General features: G+C 50.0%; 1 protein-coding gene across 1 annotated transcript; it reads left to right on the forward strand.

The window, feature by feature from the left end:
* Nucleotides 1-18,279: 18,279 nt before the first annotated feature.
* Nucleotides 18,280-20,062, forward strand: HELT (helt bHLH transcription factor). The gene is made up of 4 exons (XM_004610358.2): nt 18,280-18,306; nt 18,692-18,796; nt 19,048-19,144; nt 19,566-20,062. The coding sequence occupies exons 1-4, from the start codon at nt 18,280-18,282 to the stop codon at nt 20,060-20,062; spliced, it is 726 nt and encodes a 241-aa protein (XP_004610415.1).
* The last annotated feature ends 1,163 nt before the right edge of the window (nt 20,063-21,225 follow it).

Raw genomic sequence — 21,225 nt, forward strand, 5'->3', positions numbered from 1 at the left:
TAGCTTTGAAATTTCTGCTCTCATTTCTTCCTGTATTTTCTTGGTGGTCCACTCCAGTGCTGCGTTCATATCCTCCCTTACTTTATTGGATGTCTGTTCCATGGTTGCTTTGAGTTCGTTGACCATCTTCACGATTTCCTCTCTGAATTCTTTGTCTGAGAGGAGGTTGTATTTGTGGGTAGCCCCGTTGAGGCTTCTGAAATCTTTTCTTCATTTTCTCCTGGTGGTGGGGATTTTCGCTGTTTCTTCACATTGTTATGTGATTATAGAGGTGGAATCTTCCCAGTTCTTTATCCCTATTCCCTCTTGCTGCAAGAGGGGATTCTGGATGAGCTAAGTCAATAGTAGCCTTTTCCCCCTTCTGAAATAGTTCCTTAATCCAGGCGCTCTTCCTAGTTTATGTAGGGCCTCTAGTGAAGACTTGAGGCTATGATCTCTTTATGAAGGGCTTTGTGCAGCTTCTTGTGTTCACTGACAGTTTTTGTGAAATTAGGATAGGCTAATGGACTACAAGCATATAGTGATTGAGATGGCCAGGGTGTTCTTCAAAAAATAGGTTGTACAGATTGTGACCTAAGTGCCACAACCCTGACGTAGAGGACACGCCCCCACCAACCTATTGGAGAAGCAGGGCAGAAACCGGGGTGGTGCGAGACAGCATAGCGGTGTGGAAAACGGGGTGCTGGGGGTTGTGCTTCAGGAACACTGGCCAAGTGGGTACCGGCAGGAGAGCTCCTTCAGGCCGGGCGGGCAGGGCTGAGGGCAGTCCCAGATACCTGGTGGGGAATCAGGAGTTAGGGCGGCGAGTGGAGAAGCCTGATGGTGGGAAAATGGGGTGCTGGGGGGCTTTGGGAATCCCGGCCCACCCTCCATTATTATTTGGGACTTTCCCCCAACATTAAAGGCAATATTAGACAATTTGTTTTTCTATTGCTGATTATAAATAGCATAGGATTTTGAAATTCTGAAATTTTAATAATTAAATCTGCCAAAAGCTGTTGGGTTCCGAGATTTGTTTATGTATCTCTGGGATCATGGCCGTTAGGCAGTTTAATCGGTAGCCGGAGGGGCTCATGCGAAATTCTTACAGTTAGTCATTGTAAGACCCAGAGCTGGACTTCCCTGAGTTTGCATCCCAGCTCTATAACGTACTGGCAGGGCCGCTGTGGCAAGCAAGGAAACATCTCGGCCTGTTTCTGTAGCTGTGAAGAGATAATAAAAGATGCCACTTACCTCAAAGAGGTGCAAGGGTGCTCACCCAAAACGTAGTGTTGTATAGTGTTAGAACTTTCGATGTAAAGAAGTACTATTTTTTTTTTTTTGCTTTCTGGGTCACACCTGGTGATGCACAGGGATTACTCCTGGCTCTGCACTCAGGAATTACTCCAGGCTGTGCTCAGGGGATCATATGGGATGCTGGGAATTGAACTCGGGTTGACCACATGCAAGACAAACGCCGTACCCACTGTGCGATCGCTCCAGCCCCAAGAAGTACAATTTTTTTTAAATGGAAAAATAATGCTTTAGGCAGAAGAACTTACTTCTTAGGAACCAGGTCATGCCACTCCTGCCCCCAATGCCAGGCCAAGGTGCTGGTTTCAGAGGTGCCAGCACTGGTATCAGAATCCCAGTGTGACTCCGGCAGCAGCTGCACCTCAGCTCCCCATGGCCGCAGTCCTACCCTCCACTCTCAACACAACCTTGCCAAGCCCTGGGCAGAGAGGAAACAGCCTTCCTGCCTTTCTTCCTCTGGCCCTCCTTGCTTCCAAAAATTATTCACAGGGGGCTGGAGAGATAGTAGAGGGGTAAGATACTTGCTTTGCCTGCAACTGACCAGGGGTTGATCCCTGGACACCACCTATGTTCCTCTGAACCCTACCAGGAGTGATCCCTGAGCACAGAGCCAGGAGCAAGCCCTGAGCACAGCTGGCTATGCCCCTCCCACACTATAAAAAATGAACAAAAACATTTCGGGAGAACTCTTTCCCCATGCCAGGCAAATACCAGATATTAGGGGACAAGATGAGTCAGCCAGGTACCCACCTGGGGTAGGGGGTGCGCAGGCGGGCTCTGGGTAGGGCACACTCACCTGGGCCCTTGGCTAGACTTCAGCTAAGCTCACCTGGGTCCCCCGGGCAGCGCTGTGGGTGTGCTGACTCCCTAATTTACTGCTTTCTTAGCTCAACCCTTTTGACTCATATGATTTATAGGTAAAATGTTCTGGCTGGACACAACTGGTCTCTAAAAAGCACGGCCAAGTTTGGTTCTCCTGTAAGAGTCTCTCAGCTCATGAGACAGGCTTCCAACTATGGAGCAATATTCCCGGCCCTTGTGTTTGCTGTCCTTGGGTGTCAGTGTCATATTATGTTATTTTATATTCCACAGGACTGGAGCGATAGCACAGTGGGTAGGGTGTTTGCCTTGCATGTGGCTGACCCGGGTTCAATTCCTCTGTCCCTTTCGGAGATCCCGGCAAGCTACCGAGAGTATCCCGCCCGCACTGCAGAGCCTGGCAAGCTACCTGTGGCGTATTCAATATGTCAAAAACAGAAACAACGAGTCTCACAATGGAGACGTTACTGGTGCCTACTCGAGCAAATCGATGAACAAAGGACTACAGTGCTACAGTGACAGTGCTATATTCCACAAATGAGTGCAGTCTTTCTATGCCTGTTCCTCTCTTTCTGACTCACTTCACTTAGCATGCTACACTCCATGACCATCCACTTATAAGCAAAGTAGATAAAGGACCAAACATGATAGCCTCTCAGTACCTATCTTGCAAACCATAATGCCCAAGTGTAGAGAGAGAATATGGGGGAAATTGGCTGTTGTAGAGGCAACGGGAGGGCTGGAAGGGGGGGTGGTATATTGGGGACATTGGTGGTGGAGAATGTGCACTGGTGGAAGGATGGGTGTTCAATCATTATATGACTGAAACTCAAACATGAAAGTTTTGTAACTGTATCACACAGTGATTCAATTAGGAAAAAAAGTCTCTTGGGATTTCAGAGGGTGGCTGAATTCAGCCACGAGAGGGCGCCATCTAACCCGGATGCGTCCACATCCACACAGGCTGACTTGCAGACCCCAAATACCTGCAGTCTCTCAGAATGATCCTTGCAGCTCCAGCAAGCTTTCCGGGCTGTGCACAGACCCCATTCCTGAGCCAGCAAGGAGGCCATGGCGGAGAAAGTCAAACCCACTCCCGCTCTGCCATCAACCAGCCTCTCAGATACAATGACAACAGATTCCTGTGCTACCTGTCCTATACACAGCCACAGTATACCGTCCCTTATTTAAAAACTCTATTTCAGTGGCTATACTGTCTAATATTTTCTCCTCTTCCCCCTCCCTTTGTTGTTGTTTCTCTAATGATGGGGGACTCGCACATCTTGACCACAGTGCACACACACTTGTAGTTGTCAGAAGTTGCACTGTCTGGTGTGGCCCTGGAGCCCTCACACAGCAGATGTATCGAAGAAAGGGATTCTGATCCAGCACGCAGGGAAGAGCCAGAGTCCGAGTCTGGCGTCCCCAGCCTCAGGCTCCCAAGCAAGCACTCTGCCCCTGAGCTGTCCCCTAGCTCAGAGATTACTGACAAGCCACTGTAGAGCAAGAAGAATTCAAATAACGCAGGGCCAAGAATGAGTGCGTGAAAATTAAGAGCCAGATTTCCAGGACTGGAGAGACAGGATAGCCAGCAGGGCTCTCCACCTGGCATCCCGTTTGGTCCCTCGAGCACCAGGAGCAATTCCTGAGTGCAGAGCCAGAAGAAAAAAGGGAAATAACAGCCTTCCTGCCTGTCTTCCTTCCTTCCTTCCTTCCTTCCTTCCTTCCTTCCTTCCTTCCTTCCTTCCTTCCTTCCTTCCTTCCTTCCTTCCTTCCTCCCTTCCTCCCTCCCTTCCTTCCTTCCTTCCTCCCTTCCTCCCTTCTTCCTTCCTTCCTTCCTCCCTTCCTCCCTTCTTCCTTCCTTCCTTCCTTCCTTCCTCCTTCCTTCCTCCCTCCCTCCTTCCTTCCTTCCTTCTTTTCTTCCTTTCTCCCTCTCCCTCCCTCCCTCCCTTCCTTTTTCCTCCCTCTCTCCCTCTCTCCCCTCCTTCCTTCCTTGCTTCCTTCTTACCTTGCTTCCTTCCTTCCTTGCTTCCTTCCTATCTTCCTTCCTTCCTTTCTTCCTTCTTTCCTCTTTCCTTCCTTTCTCCTTCCCCTCCTTCCTTCCTTCCCTCCCTCCCTTCCTTCCTCTTTACTTCCTTTCTCCATCCCTCCCTCCTTTCCTTCCTCCCTTCTTTCCTTCCTTTCTCCCTCCCTGTTTTCCTTCCTTCCTCTCTTCCTTCCTTCCTCCCTCCCCATCCCTCCCTTCTACCTTCCTTGCTCCTGACCTTTTTTCTTTCCATTCTTCCTTCTTTCGTTTTCTTTCTCCTTCCTCCTTACCCTTTTTTTCTTCTTTCTTTTTTAAAATGTGGACTTTCACATTCTGATAAACTCTTTGTTCAATACATCTGGGAGAAGGAAGACCTAGAAACACTCATTGTTGTTAAAGGTTTACAACGTGTCACAGACCTTAGACGCCACCTCTCTTCAGATGGATTGTGGGTTATTTTTGCATTGAGATGGGGGGTTAAAAGAAGGAGACAAAGTTATGGGGCCACTAGACGTTTTGACATTTTCCCCTGCCCTGCCATACAGTAGCAACATCACATCATTAGGAGGTGAGGGTGTCTCTTGGCTGAAAAGTCTTGCCTGTGACTTCTAGTGCCAAAGGGCTCTCCAGGGAGGCAAGGCTTCCTGCTGAAAGCCAGAGTTGAGCATCAATCCCTACAGCCATCAGCCTGTATCCAGCTCTGCCAGGGAAGGTTAAGTGCTCTTCAGGCAAAAGTCCCCATCCCTGATTTGAAAAACAAAGCACTTACCTCATTGTTGTGGAGATTCTAGGAACTAAGTTTTGTAAGGCATTAGCAGCAGCCAGAGGAGCGTCCTGTGTGGAAGGTAAGAGATGCTGACCTGGACGGGCCATCAGTACCCTCGGCATAGGAACAAAACCTGAAGCAGTGCCCGGCCCAGCAGATCTACGCTCTCACCATGTGCGCATCACATCCGCACCAGGGGAGAGGACCAGGACTGTCTTTTCAGGCAAGCGGTCTGAATTTCTCACCCCGAAAAACTCTGATTTTCTCCAAGTCCGGCTCAGGAAAGAAGTCTGAGCCTCCCTCCCTGTTTCTGCCACTCTGGAACTTACCAGGTTTGAGAAGGACCTCTCTGTTCCATGCCAGCTGACCCTTGGAGTCCTGCAAATCCTTTCTGCTTCTCTTCCATCAGAGGCAGCAAAGAATCTCTCTCGGGGCTGAAGCGATAGCAGTGTGTAGGGCATGTGCTTTGCACGCAGTCAACCCAAATTTGATTCCCAGCATCCCGTATGGTCCCCCGAGCACCGCCAGGAGTAATTCCTGAGTGCAGAGCCAGGAGTCAGCCCTATGCATCACCGGTATAACCCAAAAAGAAATTTAAAAAAGCATCTCCCTCATCTTAAAGCTATCTGCCCTTTCCTGACTTCCCAGGAGACCCAGGAAGTTTTCCCCCCTCCCTTCAGATTCCTCCTGCCCCACTGAGCTCCTTCACCTACTTTTGGCCTATTCTCTTTCAATGGTTTAGTCTCTGACATCTTCCTTTAATCTCTTCTAAGAGTAGCATCCACTGTCAAGGGCCCTCAGGCTCTGCAGGCTGATGTCACCCCTTTACTCTCCGATCTTCCTTTTAAAACTGACTTCTGGGCCCTCACACACAGGGTTTCCAACTGAACTTTACCATTGACATAGCCAAAAGGAAATCAATTAAATTTACTCCTACTTCCCTTCCCCCCCTTGAGATCCCACCAATGATGTTGTTTACTCCTTATGCTAATCTCCCTCAATGTGGCCCCTTCCACGCCAGAAGTCCAGTCATTGTCGCCACATTCTTTGTCCCACCATGCTCCTTTCTTTCCCAGGTCATGCCGATCCTCTCTCTCAAACACGTTCAGCGCGGGTTACCCTCAGGTAGCACCCCCATCTTGAACCAAGTCACTGTCACAAAAAAGTGTTAAATTCCTCGGTTAATTCCAGGAATTAATTAATTAATTTATCATCATCATCATCCCGTTGATTGTCAAATTTCTTGAGTGGTCTCAGTAACGTCTCCATTCGTCCTAGCTCTGAGATATTAGAAGCCTCTCTTTACTTGTCCTTCCCAACAATGCTGAATTGGAGGCTCTTTCAGGGTCAGGAGAATGAGACCCAGCTTGTTACTGGTTTTGGCATATTAATACACCATGGGGACCTTGCAAGGCTCTCCCATGTGGGCAGGAAACTCCCAGTAGTTTGCCAGGTTCTCCCAGAGGAGAAGTAGGATATAAGATATCCGGGAGCTTGCTTTTAAGGATGGTATTACATGGCGCTGGGGGCAGTCCCTGGGTGTGACTGCCTAGCTACTGGGAAATGGGAAATCTGGGTGGAGGAAGCCCAGTCCCTATCCGAGTAGGGTCCCTTAATTAATTAATTAATTAATTAATTGGGTCCCTTAATTAATTAACAGTTAATTCCTGTTAAATTCCAGGCAGCCCACTATCCAGGAAGACACCCCATTTGTTCTCCGCGATTCGTGATCGTGACAACTAGCACTACACAGCTCTCTCCCGAACCATGAGGAGGGCTGGCTCATGCCCCGGGCCCTCCTCACACTGATCCTTCTACTGACAGGAGCCCTCTGCGCCTGTCTTTGGCTGGCTGCTTCTTGCTAAAGATATTTGAATGGCAGTCTCCCAAAAGGTAAGTCTCTCTAGAACTGACTATGACCTTATTTGGAGAAAGAGCCTTTGTACCCGCAAGTAAGTTGAGGATACCTAGATCGGCTGATCTAGGTGCACTATCCTAAATAAAATAACAAGTATAAGAGATAGGGTGATATCAGAGGAGGAAGTGAGACTGTCTTGGAGAAGCAGAGAGAGATTGGAATGATGCTGTCACAAGCCAGGAAACCTGAGACTGCTAAACACTGAAGGAGTCTTCTATAGCACTCCCAGAGGGCTCATGGCTCTCTAACACCCTGGTTTTGGACTTCTAGTCTCCAAAATAGAAATCGATAGTAAAGCGGTAGGGCTTTTGCCTTGCATGTGGCTGACTCGGGTTCGATTCCTCCACCCCTTTCGGAGAGTCTAGCAAGCTACTGAGAGTATCTTGTCCGCACGACAGAGCCTGGCAAGCTTCCCATGGTGTATTCGATATACCAAAATCAGTAATGACAAGACTTACAATGGAGACGTTACTGGTGCCAGCTTGAGCAAATCAATGAGCAATGCAATGACAATGACAGTGACAGTGACAGCTACATTAAGCAATTACATTTGTAGTAGTTTGCTACAACATAGTCCTAGGAAACTAATACACTTTCTTTCAATACCAGCTCACACATCATCTCCCCCAGAAAGTCCTCCCTGAATTGCTCCTACAATCCTCCTCCTCCTCTTGCCAGCTTATATCATTTTTTCTCTGTGTCCACCTTACTCTAGAAACTTCTAAAAGGCAGAAACTGGGTCTGTTCTTCATTTTCAGATGAGGGTCTAGTCTGTGTCCAGGCAGAAAGCAGGTGCTCCCGAGATCAGTGCATAAGAAACTTAGCCCCCACATATTGTCCCCAGGGTAGACATTAGACAGGAACTTCGTGATCATTATGTCACTGAGTCACTTCACTAGCCGAGAAGACAGGTACTAACATCTTTGCTTCATAGAAGCCAAAACTATGCTATAGCAACTTGCTCACAACAAGTCAGTAAGAAGAGTTAGATCTCTGAATCAGTAGTCTTGGTGAGCTTGAACAATTGACCACTTTTCAAATGATCAAAAATCAACTATAAGAAGAAGGGATGTTGGAGAGAAGGGAGGATGGGAAAGGAAGGCTGGGACTTAATTAGCTAGAGATAGAACTCGCATGCACACGTGTGTATGTGTGTGTGGGGGTGTGGATGTGGGTGTATGAGCAGAGGTCACAGGTTCGTAGCCTAAAGATGACTTAACTTACAATGCAGCACTAATATATTATAGCAACTTCAATTCTGTGGACTAGAGACAAGAGATCTTGTAATGTAAAAGGGACAAGAAAGAAGGAAGGGAAAGGGTAAAGGGAAGACCAAAGGAAAGAGACACCTTCTAACTTTAGAATCAGAACACATTCTGCCTTGACCTGCTCCCCTGCTGCCTCTTGCTCATGTTCCTGCTGATGTCACTCTCAGGCAAACCCTGTTGGCTCCCACTATGGTACAGCACCGAAAGTGGGAGGCTACAGAATCACATCCTCTAAGAAGGTGATGTCCTAATCCCTTGAACCTATGAATGTCACCTTAGACAGCGAAAAAGAAGGGACATTGCAGAGTTGTTTTTGAGGTGGGAAGATTTCCCTGACTATCTAGGCTGGTTCTAAATTCAATCATAAATGAATATAAAGACGGAGGTGGAGGGACATTTGTCACAGGAGAGGAAAAGAGGAGACAGCAGCTGGGACTTTGGAAGCAAGGTCTGAAGTTAGGTGACCATAATCCAAGGATTGCAGTAAACATGAAGCTGAAATCATAAAAAGGTAAGAGGGCCCTCCTCATCGTCCCCAGTGTGGTTCAGCTGACCCCTTGATTTCAGCCCATGCTACTGATTTCGAGCTTCAAATCTATATGGTGTTGGAGAAGAGTCATTTCTATTGAGTCATAAACCTTTTTTTTTTTTGCAACTTATTTGAGCAACCACAGAAACTAATATACCAGGTCTTCTAAAATGGTCTTCATGCCCAAATGAGCATGCTTTCCTTTCTAATTTTTCTTTTTTCTTTTTACCTTATTTTTGTTTGGGGGCCACACCCAGCTGTGCTCAGGGCTTACTCTTCACTCTACACTCAGGGATCGCTCCTGGTTGTGTTCACAGGACTACATGTGAATGCCAGGGATCAAACCTAGATCGACCTCTTGCAAGACAAGCGTCTTACCCACTGTGCTCTCTCTCTAGCACCCAAATGCATGTTCTTGCCAACCTCCCTTTAGTTTGAAGACAGAGTAGCTTGAACTCCAGTGATATCAATTACCTCTACTTAGAGTCTCTAAGTGCTCTAAGAAGAAATTAAGTTTACAAAGGAAGGGTTTATAATGCCTCAAGTTAACTTGCAATTGGTAAGGCCAGTGTAAAGGGGGCAGTGGGATCTAAGGCAATCGCTGGAAGGAGAGGAGCATGTGCCTGGCAGACACAAGATTGCCCTCATGGCCCTGAGCTGGCCCCAGCAGTTTCGAATCACCTGCTCAAGCTCCTGCCAAGCCTGCATAGTAGTCAGGCCAAGGGTGACCAGGAGGGGACCCAGGCTCCTAAGCTGGGGCAGCCCCTTCCCCCAAAAGGGAAGTGAACAAATACTGTAAACAGTGAGATGCAAATTTAGGGAAATTATGTCATTACTGGTGCCCGCTCGAACAAATCGATGAGCAACGGGATGACAGTGACAGTGACAATGACAGTGTAAGCACCAGGTGACTAGGAAATCCTGCCTCTCTACCACCTGCGTTTGGGGGTCTCCTGCCACTCCCCCAACCAGGACGGCCAATGTCATGGGTGAACAAAGGAGGAAAGGAGGGCCAGGCAGGTTGGTGATCAGGTGCTGTTTATTCCATTTTCTCCTGTTCCAGTCTCACTAAGCTCCTCATTCTAGTCTCACACTGCCTCTCATTCCTGTCTCCTCCCGTCCCTCCCGCTCATCTCTCTGTGCTCCTACTCACTGCCCTGGTCTCTCCTAGTCTCTCTATATCTCCTAGCATTGGGGGTAGCACAACAACATATCAAAACCCTTCCTGATCCCGCTGATCAGTCTCAAGGGCAGAAATACCACCTAGGGGTTTTTCTCCTTTCCTTAGTCCAATAACTTCATTAACATCTGAATTAACATCTTAATTCTATTTCTTTTTTTATAATATATTTTTTTATTTTATTGAATCACCATGTGGAAAATTACAATGCTTTCAGGTTTAAGTCTCAGTTATACATGCTAGAACAACCATCCCTTCACCGGTGCCCATAATCCACCACCAAAAAAAAAAAAAAACCACCAAAACCCATTATATCTCCCATCCTGCCCCTCCCCCCAACGGATAAATTTCGCTTTACTTTCTCTTTACTTTGGTTACATTCAATATTTCAACAAAAACCTCACTATTACTGTTAGGAGTTCCCCACTAGAGTCAGACCTGTTGTGAAGAGATATGAGGTCGCGCAACAGCGGCCTCGCGATTTTGGATTTCTGTATTTTAGCAACTAAGTCCAGGGAAATTTCTCCCAGATATTGGATCATTGCAAGCTTGTAACTCTCATCTGTGGTCGTCATAATATGGCAGTCACCATGCCCTTCACCCCAGGCAAGGAAAAAGGTGTGAGAGAGAAGTACCTTTCCCCTCCTGGGAGGAATGGGGCCCGCAGCTTAGTTCTCAGTCTGGAGACATTCTGCAAGGAGCTGCCCATACCAAAAGTAGTTTAGCTGGCCTCTTGAGTCATGCTCATGCAGCTGCAGAGAGGCCGCACACATGCGACCCCCAGGATCATATCTCGGCAGCCTTAATTCTATTTCTTAGTAGTAGTTATTTTCTGTGGACACAGTAAGAGATATATTTTATGCTTGTAGGGCTGCTCTTCTAGGGAAAATTTGCTATAGATCTCAGACTACAGTGCTCAGGCCAGATTAATCTTTCCTAACCCTAGCAGGGTCCTAATCTAGATGTTACTTTTTGAATCATGACAGAATTTGTCCATGACCATGTTCTTAACTTATAGTTAAGTATTATGGCACTTTGACCTGGCCCATTTTGATGCCAGGGTAGCTCACAGCTTGCCCTGGGTCCATCCAGTCTCTCTTTGGGGACCCTGCTTTTAGTATGCTAGGAAGTAAGGGCAACTGATGCTTAAGTTGAGAGAACAGATGCCCAGAAGTAAATATTATTTGGAGTCAATTAACTCCCAAGTTACAAAATCATAGCATCAACTGTCTTCCTGTGTCTATATAAAAAGGACTGTGCTCTCAATTAACTATGCAAAGGACCTAAAGAGAAGAGAAAAACAATATTTACAAGTTAACAGAGTCTGATAAGGAGATAAAGGTGATTGATCATTAGGGAAGCAGAGCACAAAGAAAGAGTTTACAAATAAATGCAGAGGAATGGGAGCACTGTGATGGGAGTAACCCAATAAACCTAAGCTCCCTGTGGCAAGGCAGAAAGGACAAACCAGTGTTATCCTACAGGAAATGAACCAACAAACAGGCAAGGGTTGTGGGTCTGCCCTCAAAGTGAGTCAGGTGGTCAGAATCTCTTTCCAGGCAGGGAACTTCTCCTGAGTGATGTCAGCCTTACTCAGACAAGTGCTGGGCTGTGGTGTGAAAGGATGAGGATACCCCCACAATCTCTGTTCCTGCAGCACCCCCTCCCCTCAGTCACCTAAGCACCAATAACTCAGTTATTGTCCATGCAGTAGAATGTGTTATTAACAGTCCCATGGTTTATATTTCACTTCAACCTGAACCTTTCTCCAAATTATTTATTATAAGTTACAATGTCTCTAAGTAATAGTAACATTGTCTTCTAGGGACACTCATGCTATAAAGTACTGAACTAGTGATAGAACTGTAGAAAGAACTCCCCTCGGTACCCTAAGCCGAAGTTCCTCCATGAACACTTCTAGGTGGTTGCTTACTCATGCTAAGATGGATCAAGAAAATTATCACTGTCCATTCAAAGAGAAAAACAGAGGGCTGGCGTCAATAATCCATAGTGGACACCACTCATGATATTCTTAATAGCCTTTCTAGGTGGTGTTCACAACAAAATATGGAAACCAATACTTTCAATATCCTGCAATCACGTTGAAAAGATTCCTTTTCAACATTTTTATTTATACTTCCCCAAGGTCTTTTTAAAGTTTGAAAATAAACAGGACATGTGACTGTCTTGTGTTTTTTTCTCCTTTTTTTTTTTTTTTTGCTTTTTGGGTCACACCCAGCAATGCACAGGGGTTACTCCTGGCTCTGCACTCAGGAATTACTCCTGGCAATGCTCAGGGGACCATATGGGATGCTGGGAATTGAACCCGGGTCGGCCGCATGCAAGGCAAACACCCTACCCGCTACGCTATTGCTCCAGCCCTTGTCTTGTGTCCTTTGGAAGGTTTGCCTGTAGAATCAGCTCCTACCTCGATGGCAAAGTCATCCTTGCAGGCCCCCTCCCACTTTTTCTTCATTTAACAAAACCACATTGAGCATTTACTACTTTCCAATTGTGGAAATACGGGCAAGAAAACTGTTGCATGTTGAGGTCTACAGTATGTAAATGAAGTGTGCAAATACCATACCAAATGTTTGGCCAACCAGTGCTGTGAATCTTCTTTCAATTTGGGCAGCTCATTGGCTCTACTCAGGATAATGTGGAAGTCCTCCCACCTCTGCTGTCCCCTGAGTACATGGTGCTATCCCACTCAGATTTGCCCAGGGAATAGCCATCAACTGTAAGTACTATCTGTCTGCACTGTCGTCTTGTTGTTCATAGATTTTCTTGAGCGGGCACCAGTGACATCTCCATTGTGAGACTTGTTGTTAACTGTTTTTGGCATACCAAATACGCCACAGGTAGCTTGCCAGGCTCTGCGTGTGGGAGGGATACTCTTGGTAGCTTGCCGGGCTCTCTGAGAGGGACAGAGGAAACGAACCCGGATCGGCCACATGCAAGGCAAATGTTCTATTCTACCCGCTGTGCTATCGCTCTAGTCAACTGTAAATATGGCGGCAAATGGTCTCTCCCCCCCGACATTTAACTTCAGCGACAGCCATTGTTTCTCAAAGTCGAAAGTGAGTGGAAATCAGATCTGGGATCTCCTTTGTAACAGATTCTGATTAGTGTCAGGGAGGAATCTGGGATTCTGTACACCTAAGAAGCTCCCAGGTGAGGAGGGAATGCTGCTTTGAGGATCACATATGAACAACCGGGGATCACAGCATTTTAGTTTCATTTTTACCAAAGCCAACCCCTGAGGCAGCAGAGTTAGCAGTTTATGTATAGAATGTCTGTGTGTTTCAAGACTTCCAGCAAGGGTACCACTGGATACAGCGGTGATGATGAGCAAATGTGCTTTCAGTCTCAACCCACAACCACTCAGATGTTAGACTTAAAAAACAAATGCAACGTGCTAAACCATTTCAGACTCAAGAACAACTGGGTCTGCAGGTGACAGAGCATATGCCTTGCATGTATCAGAGCCAGCTGGTGGCCAGCTATTGCCCCATTATCTATGTCTCCTGTGAGCCCCACACCTAGGGCAGAATTTACGATTTTAGGAAACTATAAACTTCCTCAATGTCAGAGATAGCCCAGGAATTTGCAGGGGTGTTTCAAGTGTAGGACAGGGACAGATTAAATGGAGCTGACAAAGGGAAACTGAGGCAGACATGGTCCATGTTGTCCTCATGAGTGGAGAGACTGAAATTACCCGGACTCCTTCTCATGAGCTTCACTGACCATTCATTCTGTACCCAGCCACATGCTCCCTGAATGCGGAATAAGTCCAGAGAAGTTGGCCACCCCGTGGGATATCTGAGGCACAGTCACCCAGACAGGCACCCACAGTGTCTGTGTGTTGAGGCTACAGACCAGGGGCTGCCGATACAAATAATTTCTCCTTTCTTTGAGTGCAAGTGCGTGAAAGTCTGGGGATGTTCCCCCATGCTGGGTCTTCCCTGACTCTAGCTCAAGCCCAGGCTCACTGCCTTCATTCTGCTGTCACTGGACCTTCAAGAAGTAGAAGCCTGTGGAGGGAGGTCAACAGACAGAGCCTTTGGCTCTGGCAAGGATCCCAGCCACGGGCAATTACATTCTGCAAATGGTTTGGCCAATTCTAAATCCATGGGTTCCTGTCAGGACTCTATCATGGTCCAAAGGGGAAACTGAGGCACACAGCTCACCAACAAACATTTAGGGATGTATTGGGGGATAGAAGCTTGCTGGGTGCCACTGGGAATCCCAGGTCTTCTGAGTCCTCCTCAGATTATCAGAGATTTAACGCTCAAAGAGATTTAACGCTCTTTGAGGTCCCTTCCAAAGAAAGCATCAACCCACTCCCACCAGCTCCAGCAATGGAGCCCAAAAGTTTGATTCCTTCGTTCCCATCTTCTCATATTTTCAGAAGTAGAGTCAGAGTGGGGGATGGAGAGCTAGCTCAACCATGGTCCACGGAGCACCATCTGAAAAGATCCCAAGCATAGCTCCTGGAGTAGCCTCATGGACCCCTTCAGTGTGGCCCTGGGGCTAGGGGAGGGGGCACAGAAAAGCAGAAGAGCTGTGCTTCTAAGTCTCCTCAGGAGAGTTTTCAAGTGCCCTCCCCGTACCCTCCACCCTGCACCATGTCAGAGCAATCTGCTGAAATTCCAGAATACCCTTTACATCGTTTTCTTTCTCCAAACCCTTCCCCAAACCCAATTTCTAGAATTGGAGAAAAAGATGCAAAAATCCATCTTTCAGTGTCTGAAAGCTACAAGATAAAGTTCTGGTGCCAAAAATATAATAAGAAGAGTCAATTAGTAAAGTAATAATAAACACAGCAGTCACTGGAGTCTTCCATAAAGACCTTTAAATGCTAGAAGTTTATGCCAGAATGAATCTTTCATTAGCACTAACTTCTTCACTTTTTTTTTAACTTCACTTGGTGGTGCTTAGAACTCATTTCTGGCTCTGGATCAGGGACCACTCCTGGCAAGCTCAGGGGATCATAAGGGTGTTGGTGTCTCTTGTGAAAGGGAGTGTCTGTTGACCTCCATTCATTTGCCTAATTTTTGGTAAGCTTAACAAACGTAGGAGACATCATTGTGGAATTGTTTAAGGGAGATGAAAACTTTCTTTGGGATAATAAAACTATAAAATAAATGAAAAAGATGATACAACAGCACAGACCCCACAAATGGACCAGATATGATCCACGGCAGAAGAGATCTCTCCTGGCCAAATGAAACGCCTACCTGAGTAGTTCAACCTGTCTTTAGGGGGTCTTCCCCATATTTACATACTTCATTTTAGGGGCCCCTGGGGTGACCTTCCAGAGAAAATCATGGAAGGTCATTATTCTTAGCACGGTTTCTTCCTTTCTGATGATATACAGAAAAGGACACTGAGGCACTGTGAGATTCGGTGACTCACCCAAAGTCTGCCCAGTTGGTAGCTGAGGTGGCACTGCAAAGGGCTTTAGCAAGTGGGGGACTTTACGTTGATCTCCTTTTGGGTGGAAGTTGTCATGATCTGGTAGGTCACCATCCTCAGGAGGAGTTAAGGGCGGATGAAAAGCACCTCTATCCCCTGCCCCCCCTTCCCCTGTTCATCCCCTCCCCTCCCCCCATCTCCAACCCACTCCCTGCCCCTCACCTCCTGGCATTGTTAGTCAAACCTTCAGGCTGGGACTGGCAAATAAAAACTCCTTTCTCTCACCTGAAGGGACAGTTCCCAGTCTCCCCCTGAGGTAGGGTAGAGGAGGGACACTCCAGCCACCCCCATCCTCACCCTTCTTCACCTGAGCCCTCCAAGTCATATTTGGCAGCCCTAGACAAGCCCTGGAGATCAGTTCCCCCAGAGGAAACGGGACCTTAAACAGTGCACACAGCCGGAAATTTGGCTGTGGAAGGTGCCTGCAGCTGGCGGTTAACACCAGCGGTAAGAGGATCAAGTCCTGGTTCCCGGGCTTAAAGAGAGGGTGGGGTGAGCCGTGCGTGCGGCCCCTGCTACCCATTCATGCTGGTTAATTCGGAGGAGAGGAGAAGGGTGCCTGTTTAATCCTGTTGTGCGCGGGTGCGTAAGCTGAAATCGCTACCCGCGAAAGAGGATACCCGCGGCCCCGCCGCGCAACCTGCCCGAGGGTGCGACTCGCCCCAAAGCAGTCGAAAGCAGAAAGGCAGGATCCCGAGGAGACTGAGAAAGCAAGGCGGAGAGGGTCCCCCCCCCCCCCCGGGGTTGCGTGGTGTAGACTGAGGTTCAAAGCTCCCGGCGCCCGTGGGCGGGCCCCTGACCTCCCCAGGCCCAACCCTCCTGGCCCGGGCTTTGCGCCCCCAAGCTCTCCAGGTCCCCAAACCAAGAGGGTTCCGCCTCGGACGTTTCTGCCCAGGCCTAAGAGCACCCCCCGGGGCTCTGGCAGCGCCCCGCCGGGTAGAAAGAACGCAGACGGGGTGGAGAACCGAAAGGAGAGAAGGATGTAGACGAGTGGCACGGATTAGATCAAGGTGAGCTCTCCATGGCTCGCCTAAAACGCCCGCTCAAAATCCGTGTGACTGTTTCCCATTTGTAAGAATCTCGCCCCCCCCCAAAAAAAAAACAATCGCACCCCGTCGGTCAGGAGTCCCCCCAGAGTGAGGTGCCAGGCCCGCCAGAAAGAGCGCGCGGGTCTGCGGGGTAGGAGACCCATGGCGCAGGCTGCCCGTCGGGGCGCGGGGCCTGGCCAGTTCCCAGGCGCCGCCGCCCCCTCCTTCCCCTCCCGCCCGCCCGGCAAATTTCCTCCCTCATTTCTGGTCGTGCTTTGCCTCCCTTCTCCTCCCCCGAAATATTCGCTCTCTAAAACCATAAAAAAGAGATCAACCTCCCTAACTTCACGGAGCCCCTTTCAGTGACAAATATTGATGCCCGAAGTGTCTGCGCTCTCCCGCCCCCAAACGTTAAGAAAAGGCGCCTGCGAAAGGGGGACATAAAAAGTTAACAATGCTGTGAAAATATGTTTGCAGAAAATAGACAATCGTTGGATTAAACGTATTCAAGTATGAAATAATGCCTTTTTGTGTCAAAACTTGGGCGAGGGGCGGGTACAAAAGTTCCCTGTGGCAGCTACTTTCTCCCTTTGTGAGCCGTGCGCTGTGGCGTCTCCACTTGGGCGCATTACTCAGAGCCCTCTAAGCGCGATTGTTTCTTCCTTTCTAATGACATTTACCGGATCAAAACATGCTGTTAATTCGATCAGAAGGCTTCACCCTCCCTGACAAAGCCACAATAATTTCTCCTGAAGTTTGTTAAATTGACCAAAATTAGGCAAATGAATAGAGGCCTGGAGGCGCCCCCCTCGCAGGTGACGTCCGCATAATGCTCGCCCGGGCCAGCTGCATTCCCCCTTTCTTCTCGGCCCACTCTTCTGCGTGTTGCCCCCCAATCCTCCCCCAGCACCCCCGCACACTTACACACACGCACGCAAACACACGCCAGCCTGCGCCTCCACCCCCACACTCGCCGGCATTCTTAAAATTTGGCCCAAGGAAACTATTCATACTTTTCAATGGACATTTTCGTCCGGGATAATAGGCTACAAATTGGGCCTCTTTCCACCCCCACCCCCGCCCCCGCCTCGCGAAGAGACCGTCTGAGGCGGGAGGAAAGAACGCTGCTGCCCGTGCGGACTGGGAGCCGGGGGGAGCGTCGCGTGCCCAAGGGCGGCTGGAGCCTCGCGTGCCAGCCGCAGCCCCACACCTGCCGGGATGTCCGCACAAATAAAGCGGTGTAAACAAAAAAGGGGGAGATGGACGTGTCACCAAGTCGTGTGAGAAAAGCCTGGGAACAAACGGGGCGCCTCTGTCTCCAAGCGCTCTCCTTGAACCCGGCGGAACAGCCTATTAAAGGCTTACTTAATTACTTTAATGACTCTGGACAGGCTTTAAAACGCACTGGCGCTGGGACTGGGGGCTTGCTGGGATTTGTAAACAGGCAATCTTGTGAGACCCAGCGGTGGGACGAAAGGAGGCGACACTGTTTTTGTGTGGGTCCTCGCCCCCCGGTGCCCGCGGCCGCGCTGCGCCCCTGCGCTCCGCGCCTGTGGCTGCGGCAAATCCTCTCACTCGCCGGCTCGCGTTCGCTGCCTGCCTTTCCCGCCCCAGCAGTGGCCCAGCAAATGTTAGTCCCCCGCCGATCACGTGTCCTTTGAAGGGCCACGTGGATTAACAAAGCTGATCTACCCCAGTTCGCCCCCCTTGGCTTCTAAAGTCCCCTCTCTCCCCTCCCGTAACTTCTTTAAAAGCGATTTTGAATGCATACATCCTCCAAACGCAGCGCCCCTAATCCTATGGAATAATTCAAGTCGTGAATGCACTTGGAGCCCTAGATGGCCACTTTATAAGGCAGCCCTCGGAGTGGGGAGGCTGTAGTCCACCTGGGACCCTCGCCCAGGCACACGAGGCGGAACGTGGCCGGGTGCTGTGCGCCACCGCCTTGCCCCGAGAGCGCACGCCAGCAGGAGGATGTCAGAGAAGCTCAAGGAACGCAAAGTGAGTGGCCTGAGTCCAGACCGCTGTCGCGTCCGGAAGGTGAGGTGTGCTGTCCGCTGCCCGCCCCCGCTCCCGTGCCCTTGCTGGCCCCACGGCAAGGATCAGGTGGCCACACGAGACTTGGTGTGGAGGAATCCTGGGCGGGTTTGGAAAGGAACAGAGGCGAGAGGAGACACTGCCTCTGGGAGGTGCGTTGGGACTTGGCCGCCTGGCCAGTGCAAGGAAAGAAGGCAGGGGCGCACCAGGCCGGCGGGAGTGGACAGTGCTCCTTGGACCTGAGAATGAGAGGGCAGCGAGCACGCCTGCGTTGCGGGGCTGGACAGACGTCAGCGCAAAGCTCTGGCGACTCCTCCAGCCAGCCTAACTTACAAACTTCTGTTCGCAGACCACCCCTGTTTCCCACAAAGTGATAGAGAAGAGGAGAAGGGACCGGATTAACCGCTGCTTGAACGAATTGGGCAAGACGGTGCCCATGGCGCTGGCGAAACAGGTACTGATAAGGCCCGAGAAGGTGCCAGGCTTTGGGCATCTCCTGCTGCCGCTCGCGGGCGGCCCTGATGCCGGCAACCTGGGGACTCAAGAGGGATTTAAGAGGTGTCTCCCGGTTCCGACTCCCCGGCGCAGCCCCCCGAGCGCGCACAAACTCGCAGATCCTCTCCAGATCAAACCCGGCACCCAGCCTGCCAGGGTGGGGCTGCGCCTTTGGGCCGCCGCGGAAAACCCGTGTCGCTTGCTTGGCAGAGTTCCGGGAAGCTGGAGAAGGCGGAAATCCTCGAGATGACCGTTCAGTACCTGCGGGCTCTGCACTCGGCAGATTTCCCCCGGGGACGGGAGAAAGGTGAGCGCGCGATGGTCAGCTGGGAAAGCCGTGCCGCGGCGCACGGACTGCCGCGGGCTCAGAATGGGATGCGGGGAAGCCTGGTCTCCTCGCCTAGCACTGCCCTGCCCAAGAGGGTCGCCCGGGACCCCTGAAAGCAGCGGGGTGCTGGAGCTCGAGTTTGGAAGACCGGGAGACTGGTTCGGCCACCTCCTCTGAAAGCGGGAAGGGGTGGGGTTCCGGCTCTTCAAAGGACGAATGAGCGTTCTCAGAGGTAGTAAAAAGGAGAGAGACAGGAGCGCGGGCTTCACGCAGGAATGGGGGCCAGAAAGCATCACGGAAGGTGCCTGTCCGCCTAGGGATCCGGGTAGGAGCGGACTCGCCCACGGATTTTTCTTTGCTATTTTATTTTATTGGTCCTCACCCCAACCCTTCCCCGCAGAACTTCTAGCGGAGTTTGCCAACTACTTCCACTATGGCTATCACGAGTGCATGAAGAACCTGGTGCATTATCTCACCACGGTGGAGCGGATGGAGACCAAGGATACCAAGTACGCGCGCATCCTCGCCTTCCTGCAGTCCAAGGCCCGCCTGGGCGCCGAGCCAGCGTTCCAGCCGCTGGCTACGCTCCCGGAGCCCGACTTCTCCTATCAGCTGCATCCAGCAGGGCCCGAACTCGGAGGCCACTGCCCGGGAGAATCCCCCGCGTTTACCCAAGGCGCGGCCGCCGGGCCTTTCCCCTGGCAGCACGGCGCGGCCCGCAGCCCGGCGTTGCCTTATCTGCCCAGCGCTCCCGTGTCCCTCCCTAGCCCTGCGCAGCAGCCCAGCCCCTTCCTGGCACCTGTGCAGAGCCTGGACCGGCATTACCTCAACCTTATCGGCCACGCCCACCCCGGTGCCCTCAACCTGCACGCTCCCCAGCACCCCCAGGTGCTCTGACGACCAGTCGCCCGCTCTGTCCCTCTGCGCTAAGAGCTGAAACGCTGAACATTGTACAGATGTAAATATTGTACCAATTGGGGGTGGGGGAATAGGGGACGATGAACCGGGTGGGGGATGCCAAAAGTGGATAAGGTGAATTAGCCTTATTAAGAGCCTCTTCCCGGCAATAAACGTTTTCTGATAAAGGTTGAGCACCCTGGATTTCTTTAGTGCTTTGGGCTCCTACAAAACCCATCACCTCCCAGGTTTGTAAAGGACACACGTCCGAGATATGCCCTGGTGCCAGCCCTTAGCAATTGCCAAGTGGGGTTAGGAGACCATGGCTGGGTCTGAACCGACCCGAGGAAAGGGTCCATAGCGGCAGCACTGGCTCCAGACCGCGCCAGCCACATGCGCTGTGGACTTCTGCAAGGAGGAAAGTCGGAGTCGCATGCTTGACGTTCAGACAACTGTTTTGGTGGATTTTTTTTTTTTACCAGTTCCAATCTGGGCTCCCTTTTCATCTACTAGCAAGACCTCCCGAAGCGCACGCTCGAGCGCACAGCGCACCAGCGAGTCTGGTGCGCAGAGAAATCCCAGCTGCCTAGGGGTGTTACTGGGTTTGCAACCCTGACAACGTCCTGGAAACTCTGTGGAGAGTCACTTCTGAACTGCAGAACCCCATCAGGTCTGATGTTCACACCACAACAACAGGGAAGCTGGCGGTGCCATTTGCGCACAGATCTAAGCCAGTTTGGGGCGGCGCTAAGGCCATGGTGACACTCGCATCCCTCCTCCCAGATCCCCCGGGGCCACCGACGCGGGGTACTTACTCAGGTTCTCTGATCAGGCTTTTAAGCCTGGTGAGAAAAGCCTTCCTTCTCCTTCCATTCACGAGTGGGATTTTTTAATATTTTCATTCCACCCAGAACGTAGGAAGGTTTGGGGCCTCGGACACACTTGGCTACTGATGTTTAGAGACCTGTGGCTTTCACTCCAGTTGTATCTGCCCCATAACCACCAAACAGCGATGTATTTAAAGTACCAACGGAAATCATATTTCTTTAACCCAGACTGAAAAATATGCACTGCTGTTATATTATGTAAACAGGTAGAATGAACACCACTAGCTATTGTGTTTTGAATGTTTCCATTTTTTCCTTCTTTTTTCTTTACTCAAC

This window comes from Sorex araneus, chromosome 1 (genome assembly GCF_027595985.1).
Source record: "Sorex araneus isolate mSorAra2 chromosome 1, mSorAra2.pri, whole genome shotgun sequence".
Taxonomy (NCBI): Eukaryota; Metazoa; Chordata; class Mammalia; order Eulipotyphla; family Soricidae; genus Sorex; species Sorex araneus.